Source organism: Oncorhynchus nerka, linkage group LG6 (assembly GCF_034236695.1).
Source record: "Oncorhynchus nerka isolate Pitt River linkage group LG6, Oner_Uvic_2.0, whole genome shotgun sequence".
Lineage (NCBI taxonomy): Eukaryota > Metazoa > Chordata > Actinopteri > Salmoniformes > Salmonidae > Oncorhynchus > Oncorhynchus nerka.
Genome location: NC_088401.1, coordinates 19,869,029 through 19,884,843, shown reverse-complemented (window position 1 = coordinate 19,884,843; position 15,815 = coordinate 19,869,029). Strand labels below are relative to the sequence as shown.

The 15,815-nt window shown below is 42.1% G+C and overlaps 1 protein-coding gene, 1 long non-coding RNA gene and 1 other non-coding gene across 5 annotated transcripts in view; 2 read left to right on the top strand and 1 right to left on the bottom strand.

The window, feature by feature from the left end:
* Positions 1-158: 158 nt before the first annotated feature.
* Positions 159-4,710, bottom strand: LOC115131087 (uncharacterized). The gene is made up of 3 exons (XR_003863883.2): positions 4,342-4,710; positions 4,017-4,158; positions 159-2,734 (listed from the first exon to the last, which is right to left on the bottom strand). It is a non-coding gene; the product is annotated as an uncharacterized LOC115131087 (long non-coding RNA).
* On the top strand, positions 1,242-1,327 carry trnay-gua (transfer RNA tyrosine (anticodon GUA)). The gene is given in 2 exon segments: positions 1,242-1,278; positions 1,292-1,327. It is a non-coding gene; the product is annotated as a tRNA-Tyr (tRNA).
* An 8,270-nt stretch (positions 4,711-12,980) lies between the features above and the next one.
* The window catches only part of LOC115130135 (high affinity 3',5'-cyclic-AMP phosphodiesterase 7A-like), a 32,411-nt gene continuing 29,576 nt past the window's right edge, over positions 12,981-15,815 (top strand). For all 3 annotated transcript variants that reach the window (XM_029660936.2, XM_029660935.2, XM_029660933.2), the window contains exon 1: positions 12,981-13,998. In XM_029660936.2, the coding sequence (XP_029516796.1) occupies positions 13,861-13,998 (138 nt within the window). In that variant the 5' untranslated portion in view covers positions 12,981-13,860. The remainder of the gene's footprint in view (positions 13,999-15,815) is intronic.

Here is a 15,815-nt window from a genome sequence, read left to right as displayed (position 1 = left end):
GCTATTTATATTGGCTGTGGTAGGATTTACATTTTGGACTCAACTGATGTTTTGATGAGCATCGCAGTTCGTTGGTAATCCTAGGGGAGTTCAGTAAACCTACTAGAATTTCAGTGGGCGCCCTGAAACTGTAAAAAATTGACGAACGCTCTACCATTTAAGTTTAATCCGCTTGTGGTTATTACATTTGCAAATTAGAATCCACCTGTGTCTGATGAACAGTGGCATACACACTATGATTGAATATAAAAGCAGTATAATGAGCCAATTTGATGTATTATGGTATTTTAAAATAATATCTACGCATATAAAACGTATCAGAATATATGATCAGCATCATGAACAGTATGTCGTAGTGTAAACAGTACAGTATCTCGCAGATCAAGGAAGGAACGTTCATCCAGTTCATGTTTCAAAACATTCTAATGTTAATCATTCAGATACATTGTATCAGAATTTTTCATATGAATACATAGCAACACATGACTGGCTACAAAGTAATTTCTATGTTTATTTATGGAAAATAGACAACAACACTGATTGGGAAGGTCGGGAAAAGGTTTGGAGAATGCGGGCATCGATCCCGCTACTTCTCGCATGCTAAGCGAGCGCTCTACCATTTGAGCTAATTCCCCTTCCTATACAATGGCAGCAGTGACTCATATAAATGCATCAGGCTATTTAGAATGACGCGTTGAACGTGAGTAGCTGGTTAGGTGCTATGTTTCCACCACCCTCTCGAAGTTAGACTTTTTAGTCTGTCGTCAGAGTAACAACAGCTTCTATGACACTTTAATTTAGGAAACAGTTCATTACCACCATGTCAACCTTATTAGAAAATTTCGCCAACGTCGTTACAGCTAGTTTAGTTTTAGTCTAGGAATATACAGAGTACTGTCCTAGATTTTATTAATGGTTGCACACAGCCTCAGTATATTTGACACGGCTCATGCTCGCTAGCTCGTAACGTTAAATCGTAACGTTAAATGTGTTGAATGCGTTTGAAGCGAGATGTAGCTAGCTACCTTTAGCTATGTGCATATCTCGTTTGTTTTTATAATTCGCAATCTAAATATGTGACTGCTAAAATGTCGTCTACTCATATATTATTCGACGCTAAGTAATTAATTACAGAAAGTAAACTCGGACACCAACCAGCCACATATATCCATATATATAATAATACATGCACACATATTGTTACGTATAGATAGCCCGCTAGTCAACGGTTTCATGTACTCCCTTCGATAGCTCAGTTGGTAGAGCGGAGGACTGTAGAGGTTACATAGCGATCCTTAGGTCGCTGGTTCAAATCCGGCTCGAAGGAGTTTTTTTTTGCTCACCTGATTTGTGAAACCAGACCTAACAACAAATTTAAGTATAATTTGTACGCCTATATGTTTGTAAGATGCGTAATGTAATTACAAAAAAAGATGTTGAAGTAACTTTTCAAAAAGGAAAGTCTATTGTCACATGACACAATTCTAAATCTCTCAATCCTTTCACAGCCATACTTATGCCTACTATACTGCATAACAAACAACACAAAACAATAACAAACACAAAACACATTGCACACAAAGGAACACTCATTCATAATTTACAAAGTGTAGTCAAGGGGTGGAATGGAGGCCTTCTGGGATCTACATCGGAATGAATCCCCCTTAGACCTGGGTTCAAATAATATTTAGGGTATTAAGGAAGGAAGTATTTAGATATATTTTTGTTGTTGTTGAAAAGACAAGTTTTTGAATATTGGAATTTATTTGGAAATACACTTGGAACTTCTGCATCCCATGCATTCAACCCAGGTATTTGAAAATAGTATTTTAAATAACTATTTGAAAATAATTTCAAATATTAGGCTATTTTTGGGAATTATTTGAAAAAACGTGAAAATACTTCCAATATAAGTAGTTAATTCAGGGCACATTATTTGAAAATGCTAAAACACACAGAAAATACGTTTTTACAGTGCATTCAGAAAGTATTCAGACCTCTTGACTTTTTCCACATTTTGTTACATTACAGCCTTATTTTAAAATGGATGAAATTGTTTTTTTCCCCTCATCAATCTACACACAATACCTCATAATGCTAAAGCAAAAACTGTTAAAAAAAATAAAGTTATTAAAAATAAAAGGCTTGTCCTCATCGCTTGGTTTTTGCTCTGACATGCACTGTCAACTGTGGGACCTTATATAGACAGGTAGGTGCCTTTCCAAATCATGTCTAATCAATTGAATTTACCACAGGTGGACTCCAATCAAGTTGTAGAAACATCTCAAGGATGATCAATGGAAATAGTATGTACCTGAGCTCAATTTCAAGTCTATTAGCAAAGGGTCTCAATACTTATGTAAATATGGTGTTTCTGTTTGTAAAAATATATACATTTGCAAACATTTCTAAAAACCTGTTTTTTTCACTTTGTCATTATGGGGTATTGTGTGTAGATGGAGCAGGAAAAATATTTATTTAATCCATTTCACAATAATGCTGTAACAAAATGTGGAAAAAGTAAAAGGGTCTGAATACTTTCTGAATCCACTGTAAATAACAAATACTTAAATACACATGTATTTGAACCCAGGGCTGGAATCCCTATGACATCACCAGTCCTCTAATGTCTGCTCTCAGGTGTGTTAGGGATAGGCCTGTCGTCCGTCACCAATCAACCTGGTCTTCTTGCTGGTATTGGTTGGTTGCTGTATTATGGGGATGTCGTCAGCATCTGGAGAGGGTAAGATCAATTTATCAGTGCATTTAGTTTATGTTGTAATGTTACACAGAACTATGAAAATATGGCATATCCTCCAAAACTGTCCTAGAAATAAGCCTACTACAGGTGTAGGATCTTAATTTGAGCCAGTTTGATACATCAGGAATAATCCTGCAGCAACAGGAAATGTGAATTATTATGTGGTTTATAATGAATGGATTTTTTTTTTAGGGGCAAATCAAGTCTAATATTTAAAGTGGAAATTACAAACTTTAGAAGCTTTTTAAACCTTGACTACTCTACAAGTTTGCAAAAAGAGTGATCAAGTTAAGATCCTACATTTGTACACTAACTATAGGAAGTGACGTCTAACCTCCTGCCTCCTGCTGCCGGTTGTCCTTTTGGCACCAGAGACTAGGCACACTTTGTCACAGCCTGGCTGTCTTGAAGGGCCGCTTTAATCACTTCCCTACAGTAGTAGGTACAATTCCTATTGGTACATGCTCACAATAAATACGTTATCATAAGCAATGTGTTCTGAAGCCAAATATATGAGTAGGCCTTCTTATCATCCCCCCATGATGGCTGAGAGACTCTGCAATGAGTGCTGGAAACAAAGGCCATTGTGAGATGGGGCTCAAAATAACTGCTTATGGAAACACATTTAGAGATGTGACTCAGAGGCAGTAATTATCAGTTATGTTGGAGAACTGCAGCAGACATGAAGAATAAAATCACACCCAACCTCCCACAGCTACCTGGCACCAGAGCAATGTATCATATCCAAATATCTGGCCCAAATATATCAAGTCTCTTTATTTTCATTAACAGGCTGACTTGGTGCGTTGGAGAAAACATCGTATTCACAGTCTATGCCATTCCGCTGTCTTCGTGACTTTGCTTTCACATCAAAGTCACTTCGCAGCATCAAATGTTTTCCCTTTAATAGATGAGGAAGTATCGATACGGTAGGAGAGTGATGTAGAAAGAGCTTATTAAAAGGGTTGCTGCTGTTGTTTCAACAGAAGGATAATAAAACTGCGAACTATAGGCTAATTCTGAAGCAGTAAGAGATAGTGTGTGAGGCTTGCTCAGGGTAGAAGTTGCCCTTAGGCACAGCATTACCTTACCCTCCCAGAGTCCTAACCTTATTAGGAAGATGAAAGGCAAAACTGACCTCAGTTCAGTGTCAAGGGGCAATTTCATCCTTCTCAGTGGGGCTCACCTGGCTCTCTGTTTCAAAACCCTGCTGAACATTGTAGCTGTGAACACCCTCCAGGTGTGTGCTGCTCACCTGTCTCCATGTCTGTGCGGATCTGCTCCCCCAGGTTGCCAGGGAAAATGTAGGTGTCGGGGTCCTTTGGTTTTTACACATCCCACAGCAGCAGTTCAAGTAGCAGCACAGGCAGCAGCAGAAGTAGCAGCCTGTTAGCATGCTACAGACCATAAACAGGATGGACATAGACCATTCACTATTAACACATGAACATAGACTAGATTTCCTTTTTCACACACACACACACACACGCACACACACACACACACACACACGCGCGCGCACGCATGAAATAAACGTTGAATAAACGTTGAAGTTCTCTCAAAACTGCTGAGCCACGTACAGCCTGAGGGAGACATAGCTGTTGTAGATGTTCCTCTTGGAAGCATCTGGCAGGACGGAGTGGGCATTGTTGAGCTCCTTGAATTTATCTGTGGCGTTCAGGTTCTCTGGGTTCTTGTCTGGATGATGTTTCAAAGCAAGCTTTTTGAATAGAAAAAAATGTATTACAAAATTGAAAAGATTATTCACTCCAGAAGGCTAAGCTAGCCGAAATGCCATCTTCTTCATTTTTACTATCTTGCTACTTTATGGTCTTATCTAATGCTTTCAGTAAGAGGCTGCACTATTATCTCTCATTTCCAAGCTGAGATCTTTTCCCATGTTTCAGTGTGTATCCCGTCATCTCTAGACGCATTCCTGTCTACACTCTCAATACCTGCAGATCACTCTGAATACCTGCAGATCACTCTGAATACCTGCAGACCACTCTCAATACCTGCAGACCACTCTCAATACCTGCAGACCACTCTCAATACCTGCAGACCACTCTCAATACCTGCAGATCACTCTGAATACCTGCAGATCACTCTGAATACCTGCAGACCACTCTCAATACCTGCAGACCACTCTCAATACCTGCAGACCACTCTCAATACCTGCAGATCACTCTCAATACCTGCAGACCACTCTCAATACCTGCAGACCACTCTCAATACCTGCAGACCACTCTCAATACCTGCAGATCACTCTCAATACCTGCAGACCACTCTCAATACCTGCAGACCACTCTCAATACCTGCAGGCCACTCTCAATACCTGCAGACCACTCTCAATACCTGCAGGCCACTCTCAATACCTGCAGACCACTCTCAATACCTGCAGACCACTCTCAATACCTGCAGACCACTCTCAATACCTGCAGATCACTCTCAATACCTGCAGATCACTCTCAATACCTGCAGATCACTCTGAATACCTGCAGACCACTCTCAATACCTGCAGACCACTCTCAATACCTGCAGACCACTCTCAATACCTGCAGATCACTCTCAATACCTGCAGACCACTCTCAATACCTGCAGACCACTCTCAATACCTGCAGGCCACTCTCAATACCTGCAGACCACTCTCAATACCTGCAGGCCACTCTCAATACCTGCAGACCACTCTCAATACCTGCAGACCACTCTCAATACCTGCAGACCACTTTGAATACCTGCAGATCACTCTGAATACCTGCAGGCCACTCTCAATACCTGCAGATCACTCTCAATACCTGCAGACCACTCTCAATACCTGCAGACCACTCTCAATACCTGCAGACCACTCTCATACCTGCAGGCCACTCTGAATACCTGCAGACCACTCTCAATACCTGCAGATCACTCTGAATACCTGCAGATCACTCTGAATACCTGCAGACCACTCTGAATACCTGCAGACCACTCTCAATACCTGCAGACCACTCTCAATACCTGCAGATCACTCTGAATACCTGCAGATCACTCTGAATACCTGCAGACCACTCTCAATACCTGCAGACCACTCTCAATACCTGCAGACCACTCTCAATACCTGCAGACCACTCTCAATACCTGCAGACCACTCTCAATACCTGCAGACCACTCTCAATACCTGCAGATCACTCTCAATACCTGCAGACCACTCTCAATACCTGCAGGCCACTCTCAATACCTGCAGACCACTCTCAATACCTGCAGACCACTCTCAATACCTGCAGGCCACTCTCAATACCTGCAGACCACTCTCAATACCTGCAGACCACTCTCAATACCTGCAGATCACTCTCAATACCTGCAGATCACTCTCAATACCTGCAGATCACTCAGAATACCTGCAGATCACTCTCAATACCTGCAGATCACTCTCAATACCTGCAGATCACTCTCAATACCTGCAGACCACTCTCAATACCTGCAGACCACTCTCAATACCTGCAGACCACTCTCAATACCTGCAGATCACTCTGAATACCTGCAGATCACTCTGAATACCTGCAGGCCACTCTCAATACCTGCAGACCACTTTGAATACCTGCAGATCACTCTGAATACCTGCAGGCCACTCTCAATACCTGCAGATCACTCTCAATACCTGCAGACCACTCTCAATACCTGCAGACCACTCTCAATACCTGCAGACCACTCTCAATACCTGCAGGCCACTCTCAATACCTGCAGACCACTCTCAATACCTGCAGATCACTCTGAATACCTGCAGATCACTCTCAATACCTGCAGGCCACTCTCAATACCTGCAGGCCACTCTCAATACCTGCAGGCCACTCTCAATACCTGCAGATCACTCTCAATACCTGCAGACCACTCTGAATACATGCAGACCACTCTGAATACCTGCAGATCACTCTGAATACCTGCAGATCAGATCCAGTCAGCAGTCAGCACCGTAGCAACTAGTGACAAAGATGGGGTGAGAACCCTCAAATCAGTCAACATACACACCTGCCAGGCATTAGTACATTAGTACAATACTGATATAAGCACAGTTTTAGTTGGAATAGCATGTATAGCACAATTAAAAGTCTTCTAAGTCAGGCTAGAAAATGTGTAGATATTGTTGACAGACACCATGAAATAAATATAATCCCAGTCAGCTTTGCATAAAACAATAAATATAACTACAGTCAGCTTTACATAAAACAATACATATCACTACAGTCAGCTTTACATAAAACAATACATATAACTACAGTCAGCTTTACATAAAACAATACATATAACTACAGTCAGCTTTACATAAAACAATACATATAACTACAGTCAGCTTTACATAAAACAATACATATCACTACAGTCAGCTTTACATAAAACAATACATGTAACTACAGTCAGCTTTACATAAAACAATACATATCACTACAGTCAGCTTTACATAAAACAATACATGTAACTACAGTCAGCTTTACATAAAACAATACTTTACATAAAACAATACATATCACTACAGTCAGCTTTACATAAAACAATACATATAACTACAGTCAGCTTTACATAAAACAATACATATAACTACAGTCAGCTTTACATAAAACAATACATATAACTAAATGTTCTCGCTCTCTCTTTTTTTGCTGTATATTGTAATTTGTCATTAACATTTGATGATGCTCCGAAGCACGTCTGCTTGTTCATTTTTTATGATGCCAACCTGCTCGGAAAATGCCACTATGTTTACATATTCATTAACAACAAACAAGGGCTGCTCAAAAGCTAACCATTTGGATGGTTCCTGAAAGTGAATTCCAATTAGACTAATTAAGAACGACTAACTGTAATGGCACCTGTATGCGTCTGAAGTGAATTCATATTATAAGTCATTAGATTCTGACTTACTACTGTACGTGTCAGAGTGCTTCCAATGGAAATGTATTGGTGAAATGAGAGAGAAGGCAAGGTATGCAAGAGGTCTTGACAGACATATTTTGGTTAAAATGTAAGTTACAGCATGTAGGTTAAAATAGTTATCCTAAACAAAATCTACATTAAAATGCGGAATTACATTGCAAAATATAATTGAAAACGGCTTGGGTTATAGCTGAGTGAATTGATCTTGAGTAAGCATCAAAGGCCCCTGTCATGACACAATAACTAGATTAAGGTTGAGTACGGGGACCAGTAGGTTTTTATCAGCAGCTCTTCATGTTGTAGGACGTCTGTTCTTCTGTTTTATTGTAAGGTTCAGGTACTACTTGTTGTGTGGGTACATAGAAAGTGGGGCTGCAGCCATAACGCTAGGGTCTATTCCCAACGTGTTCTGACAAGCTTCCGAGTACACCCGCCCTTGCATATGGGGGGCGCACACACACACCTACACGCACGCACACACACACCTACACGCACGCACGCACGCACACACACGCACGCACGCACACACACACACCTACACGCGCGCACGCACGCACACACACACACCTACACGCACGCGCGCACACACACACACCTACACGCACGCACGCACACACACACACACCTACACGCGCGCACACACACACACACACACACCTACACGCACGCACGCACACACACACACACACACACACACACACAGGAATCTTGTATAAGCCCTGACCTGAGTACAACAAGGGGTGCCATCTGTTCTGTAGTATTAATATTTTAGTTTTATGGAAGTTATATTGTATTCATGCAGCTATCTGACAATAACTGTCTGTGATTATAGAAGGTCTTGCAGCAGTCAGTCAGAGTGTCTGTCTGACTCACAAAGTCTTGTTTTTTGTCTCCTGAAAAACGGCCCATTAAAATCATTCCCACTGACCTCCATAGACATGGGTTGTTACATGACATTTGTTTGTGCTTTCCAGCACACGTTGCATGGTCACAGATCAATGTATAACCTGCTTCTGTGGAGAAAATGATCTTCGTATACTAACAAAAACAGTGTTTAGAGTATATAGAGTTAAATGGATGGAACGTTTTATATGGGTTAACATGCTCAAAGGGTTGCTGTCAGTGATGTCATATGCAGTTCAGTTTCTCCATTGAGGCATACGGTTATCTGTTGTCTGTTGTTTGTCTGGTTACTCCACTAACTAGCCAAATGACTCCCAAATTGTGTGTCCTATAGAAACAACCTGATGGGTCGGCCCAAATATTTAAGTGATCACCCACTGGTTTAACCAAGCACACAGCTCAAGAAGTGAGGTGAAAGTGTGTCTGTGTGCCTGTAGGACTTATTGATGTCGTCCAGTGTACAGGTCTTTTGGAGGCCCAGGACTAAGTATAGGGCCTCTCCTGAGGTGGACAGGGAACGCTGCTTTTGTTCCGACATATTCTCTCACCATTACCTGCACAACACAGCAACCACAATGATTTGATTCCTGATATTGACTGTGTGGTTGTTCAGCTGATCCACTGATCTATCAGTAATGGTATACTGTTCACACAGCATCCCTATTCATCATTGATAGAACTGCTATAAATAGTAACAAAGAATTTTCCACAGAGATTGTACCGTTCCATTGTTTTATCACTATGTTATCTCCAACACTCTATTCGATCTAAGAGTTGCTAAAGACATTGGCAAAATTCGTCAGAGAACACCAACATGAGAGAACTTGTCACCTTACTGTTTTAACGAACACCGAACAACAGAACTCAAAAGACTTAACTAAGAGAACTTTTAGCCAATCACATCCTCTGCATTTGTCCACAGCTATTCCTCTTTCCCGTTCCTCTCTTTCCTAACTGTTCCTCTGTCCAGACCGTCAGCTCCAGTGCTCCAGTCGTCCCTGGGAGAGACAGACAGGTCAGTGGATTCAGGTGTCTGCTCTGTGGAGGACTAGTTCAGCGGATGAGATGAAGAAAACATACAGGCAGATAGTCATGTGCTCACGTTTCAGCAGGCCCAGCCGCCAGTGGCCCTAACATGATTGGCTGGATGTTGGGTTGGGGTTTAAAGGGGAGTTGGAAGTAGGTCTACTATATTGCAGGATACTGAGGTGTCTGGGTAGAATAGTAGTAGTGTCAACGGATTGATGACTTTCTGAGAGAGGGTGAAAGATAATGTAAAATATTGACCGTAATGCTGTGCTTTTTAGTCTACTATCGTTTTAGTAGGCTTGATAGGATTACACCGTGGGTTTCACAAAGCTTCTGCATTCAGTGACAGAAGACCACCACCTAGTGGAAGATAGAAGAAACGCAGAAAAAAGTATTGTCCTCTTGTCTTCTTCCACAAGATGGCGATACATACATGCAGAGTGACATACATGCAGAGTGACATACATGCAGAGTGACATACATGCAGAGTGACATACATACAGAGTGACATACATACAGAGTGACATACATACAGAGTGACATACATGCAGAGTGACATACATACAGAGTGACATACATGCAGAGTGACATACATGCAGAGTGACATACATGCAGAGTGACATACATGCAGAGTGACATACATGCAGAGTGACATACATACAGAGTGACATACATGCAGAGTGACATACATGCAGAGTGACATACATGCAGAGTGACATACATACAGAGTGACATACATGCAGAGTGACATACATGCAGAGTGACATACATGCAGAGTGACATACATGCAGAGTGACATACATGGTGGTGACATACATACAGAGTGACATACATACAGAGTGACATGACATGGTGGTGACATACATGCAGAGTGACATACATGCAGAGTGACATACATACAGAGTGACATACATGCAGAGTGACATACATGCAGAGTGACATACATGCAGAGTGACATACATGCAGAGTGACATACATACAGAGTGACATACATACAGAGTGACATGACATGGTGTTAAAAACGTAGGTCGAAAAGGGTTTGCAGGTGGACACAAAGTTTACCATGACCAATATGCATTATACTCACCTAAGCTCCATGTATATAAAGACTACAATAATTATAGTAATATTGTATCTTATAATTTAGATTGGGTAAAGTTTGCAAACCAGTGATTATTTCAAGGAGTGGCATATCGCAGTTATAATGTATTGTTTATGGTGTTGAAAGTCCATACAAAACAACAGATTGGAGTCACATTTTATTGACTGTTTATTTCCTGATCTGAAAGAAGATACTTGTGGCCCCTGGGCAAACAGCAGGTAAGCAGCTCACCTGTCCCTGGACTCCCTTCTCTATACTCCGTGTCTCCTGGGCTTGCACACTGACTTGTGTGGCTAAGCATGTCTACCTAGGGACCAATATGTGTGTGCTTTAAAGAGACCGTAGGAGGAATTAATTAAGAAATGCTTTCCTACCCTTTCCCGCAGACAGTCACACTCATGGGAGTGTGCACACACACCCACAAGCGCGCACACGCACACATCTCATTTAGAGTAGTTAAGTGGTTTGTTGAAAACATTTTGTAAAACCTACCAAATCAACACCAACCTCCACTACACTTTTAGAAATGTCTATTAACAAATGCAGCTTAATAGCCACCACAGCTAAACCCAGTCATTCTCAGTTGATATCCAACCGAATGAGGCTAGATAGGCTTGTCCTTGGCTAAGGGCAATATGGGGTTCCACTATCATGTGCCTTGCCTTCGCTGAGGTTGAGTGACTGGCTGGTGGAGTGATTTGGCACAATGTTGCTTTGGTTGCCTGGAAAAGACGCAGGACCTTGTGGCAGGGAGTGTGATTGTGTGGAATTGCATTCAGAGTGCCGTAGAAGAGAGGGAGAGATGGAAGGATGGAGTCGAGAGGGAGAGATGGAAGGATGGAGTCGAGGAGAGGGGTATAGCCCTACTCATTATGCCCCTCAACTGGCATTCAGCCTGACTGTTGCCATGGTGCAGCTCAGAATTTTCCCCCAGCTCTCCTACATAAGGAAACAAAAAAAATGGTCTAATTGGAATGTAAGTAGAGGTGGTTCTTAGAACAGTGTTTTCAGGGGAGAAATCTGGAATGGTGTGTTCCTTGACTTCTTGGAAATAAGGTCTTATTTACATCTAACCTACTACTCACACAACGGACATTAGAGACACACCGGACAATAGAGACACACCGGACAATAGAGACACAACGGATAATAGAGACACACCGGACAATAGAGACACACTGGACAATAGAGACACAACGGACAATAGAGACACACCGGACAATAGACACACACCGGACAATAGAGACACACCGGACAATAGAGACACACTGGACAATAGAGACACACTAGACAATAGAGACACACTGGACAATAGAGACACACTGGACAATAGAGACACACCGGACAATAGAGACACACCGGACAATAGAGACACACTAGACAATAGAGACACACCGGACAATAGAGACACACTGGACAATAGAGACAAACTAGACAATAGAGACACACTGGACAATAGAGACACACTGGACAATAGAGACACACTAGACAATAGAGACACACTAGACAATAGAGACACACTGGACAATAGAGACACACTAGACAATAGAGACACACTGGACAATAGCCACTTACTGCAGGTACTAGTTGTTAGGTCAGCCTGACATTGATGGAGGAGTAGTATGAATTCCTTTCTCTCTCTCTCTCTCTCTCATACATTTGTGGGAAGTTCTCCTCCCTACTGAGTGTGACAGACATTCACTGTGATCTCAAATGAATATCATGAATAATAATATGTGTATTTGATAGGGGGACTGTTCAAATACTATTCCTACCCCAACACCTGTCTAGGAACAATAAAAACCTTTCAGATAATTAATGAAGGTAGGGTAGTCAATAAGTCACTTTTCAAGTAAGTAGCCTATTATTATTTGTATTATTAATGTGAACTATGAGACACCATACAGCTTTTATTAACAGATCATAAAACATTTTTGAAGAGTATTCCACTAAATTCCACCATAGCCTCACATTGAAAACTGTTGAGTACTACTTCTCAAGTACAACTGGGTGACTCATGCAAGAAAGGTAATCACAGGCAATGATGTGGACCTCTCTAGGGCAAACCCCATTGTGGTGGAATACCCTTGTGGAGGTCTGCGCCGTCGGTGTACGACTGCTCAAATCCGTATTGGGGATCGCCCTGGACATGTAGCCAATAGTGTGGCTTGTTGCAAACAAAATCTACGCCATTGTCCAATCACTATAGATGTGACACTGGTAGCCTTGCTGCAATTGGATAACTTGGACAAGGGCGTCTTGTTTTCTCTCCAGCAGCTCCATCTCTGGCAGGTGGTGTGTTCGAGAGAAGCCTCATGTTTAGAAAGGTAGCTAGGTAGTTAAAGGAAATCAATTTACCTTGGTTCACATTTTTGCTTTTTCGTTGCAGTTTATTTTTGTTTGATGTGCCAATATTTTTCCCGGACGACGGGTTTAGGTGAGATGGACGTCGGGTTTCCCCTTGAGTCAGCCACTTTCTTTTGAAATCACACAGTGCTGCATTGAGTGAGACCGATGTGTGGTGAATCACGGGTGCTATTTATCCTTGCATTGAGGAAAAAAAAGATAGATATTGATAGTTTCTTCTCGCACCGAAAATCTTGAATGAATACCACCGAACCACTGCTCCAATATGTTCCTCGTATGATTCCTTTCACTTCACCCACTAGTGATGTACATCGGCAGCTGTTTTTTTTAAGTGGTCTTCCCTTTTTGTTTTGGAGACAATGCGGAGCCATATCACGACGAAGCACGTCTGAGACGAGTTTTGGAGAAGACAATGAGGAAACGTTTTTATGAAGATAGAGAAAATATAGAGGCCTCGTCCTTTGAGGGCCCAAATCTGTGTAGAAAAAGGTGCTAAGTAGCAGCATGAATAACATCCCCGGTTAGAATGGGAACAAACGAGACTAGCGGCATAGGCAATGTATTAATGACGGCGATTTTGGCAAGTTTAGAGTCGCCTAGAACAAAGATAAGTAGCTTTCTTCACTGCTGAAGTATTACAACGGATTCCCTCCACACAATACAGGAGGAATACCGCTCTACAATCAACCCTCTTATTTTCCTGCGTTTTACTTTCCATTTGATCAATTCATTTCCCATTTTAACTGATTTTTATTCGTTTTTTTTTATCTGGATCCAACTCTGACTTTGTTCAATGGAAGTATGTTATCAGCTGCCGGTTTTGCCTCTAGACAGGCCGGTTCCTAAGCATGTCCTCAGCCGGAGAGGAGCCATCAGTTTCAGCTCCAGCTCGTCTCTCTTCGGCGCTCCTGATCCAAGGCAGCTGTCACAGGTAATGCCTCATTACTTCAACTGGATCGGTTTCAAATGAACTGTCTCGGCTCTCCATAATGACACTACATAATCAATTTGATGACATCTCATGCACTACCTAATAACTAACTATTGGATCGCTTCTTTCAGATTCATATGAGTGGTATGGGAATCCTGCAGGTGGTAGCCTATCGATTTGCAATGTCACTCTAAAACTACAAAATGTTCAAGTGGTTAAATGCAGTCACTCTTCAACTCAATGTATTGTTAAGCTACATTGTCTGAATTGTTGCAACGCCTTCAAGTGTTCGTTGCAACAGCTGTCTACTTGTTACTTTGTGCACCAAGGAACGTGCTGCCTGGATACTTTTGTTTGTATTCGATCTTGTGTGTTCCAGTCTAGACACATTTAACAGACTCTCGTTAAATAGGTGAGCCACATTGGCTACTCCTTGATTTCTCATCACGTTGTATAGTAGGCCTATTCATGGAATAGTTGTGCAATGTAGCTTAGGCCCATGAGTTACAGTATTTTGTTAAGGAAACTTTGGCGCAAGGAAACAATGATATGAGCGGGAACTGATAACCTTAACTAACACAATCACCAAATGATGAGGACATCGACTCACGTGTTTGGTAGTTGATAGATAGCCATCCTACAGAGTAATTGTATGTTAAATCAGGGGTGAATAACTCGTGTCCGACGCTCACATGTCATTGTATACCGAACACATTAACCAGGCAGTGAGGTCTGTGCGAGCCGCGTCCCTCTTCGGTGGGATATCCATTAGTCTTTTGTCAAGCCCACTGCTCCACATCACATAATCACCCCTGTGTCTGCTTTCAAATATCCACTCAACAACAGATATACAACCCCTCTCTGTCAAAGGCTATCAATGTCCTGGCATAGAATTGGATGCATAAAGACCTGCTTAGTTTTCTGATGCGATCATCCGTTGATTGAATATTCCAAATGGCTGCCATGTTGCACTATGGGACGTTGTTTTGAACGGGGAACGGTCGTTCTAGTTTTATGCACCCATGCGAAACCTGTAGTACAATCACACTGTGTACAAACACTGTAGGAGCCATTGTGCTCCTGGGTCGTGTTTGCCCCTTGTTTCTCTTGAGTGTGCCACAGTTCATTTGTAATTGGTGGGCTGTGTTTTAAATTATTATTCTTTTGGCCCTTTTGTTGGGAGAAACGGCTCACTTGCAACGAGCCACAGGCTTTGTAGTGTTAAGTGGGGTTCTTTTGAAACAATGATTTGCATCAGGTTTTGGTTTGTGCAGCAGATGAGAATGGGTGCAGAAGTGAAGACCTTCCCACTGTAGTTGGACACCAGGGTATGGAATGGAGACGTGTTTGCTATATGGGTTTTTTACACACACACTACTTGCCATGGAGTGACTACTGTCCCTCTCTAAACATCATTTCTCTCCTTCTGTGTGGCCATAAGGGTGAGTATTTTCCTCTGTGGTCACTGCTGTGTTCTGGTTCCAGTGTGCTCGCTTCCTGGTGTTTGTTTAAGCGGGGACAGGGGACGGGCTAGAGCTAGCATTACTGAGGGAGCAGGTTCAACATGTGCCTGAGGGTAGTGGTTTGGCTCTCCGCCAAACTCCCAGATGGCCGGAGTTTCAGGCCCTCTTGCTCTCTGATGAAGACATTTCCTCTTGTAAACAGAGGGTGAAAGTGTAGGGTTTAAGAAAAGATGACATCAGAGAAGTTCATTTTTGTGCTCGCTGTCTGCATGTGGATGGGTGTAAAATATGCTCTAGTAGAGGATAATGGCCAAAGGTCGCAGCTGGTTTGTCTGTAGGGCTTCCAGGGTTTTT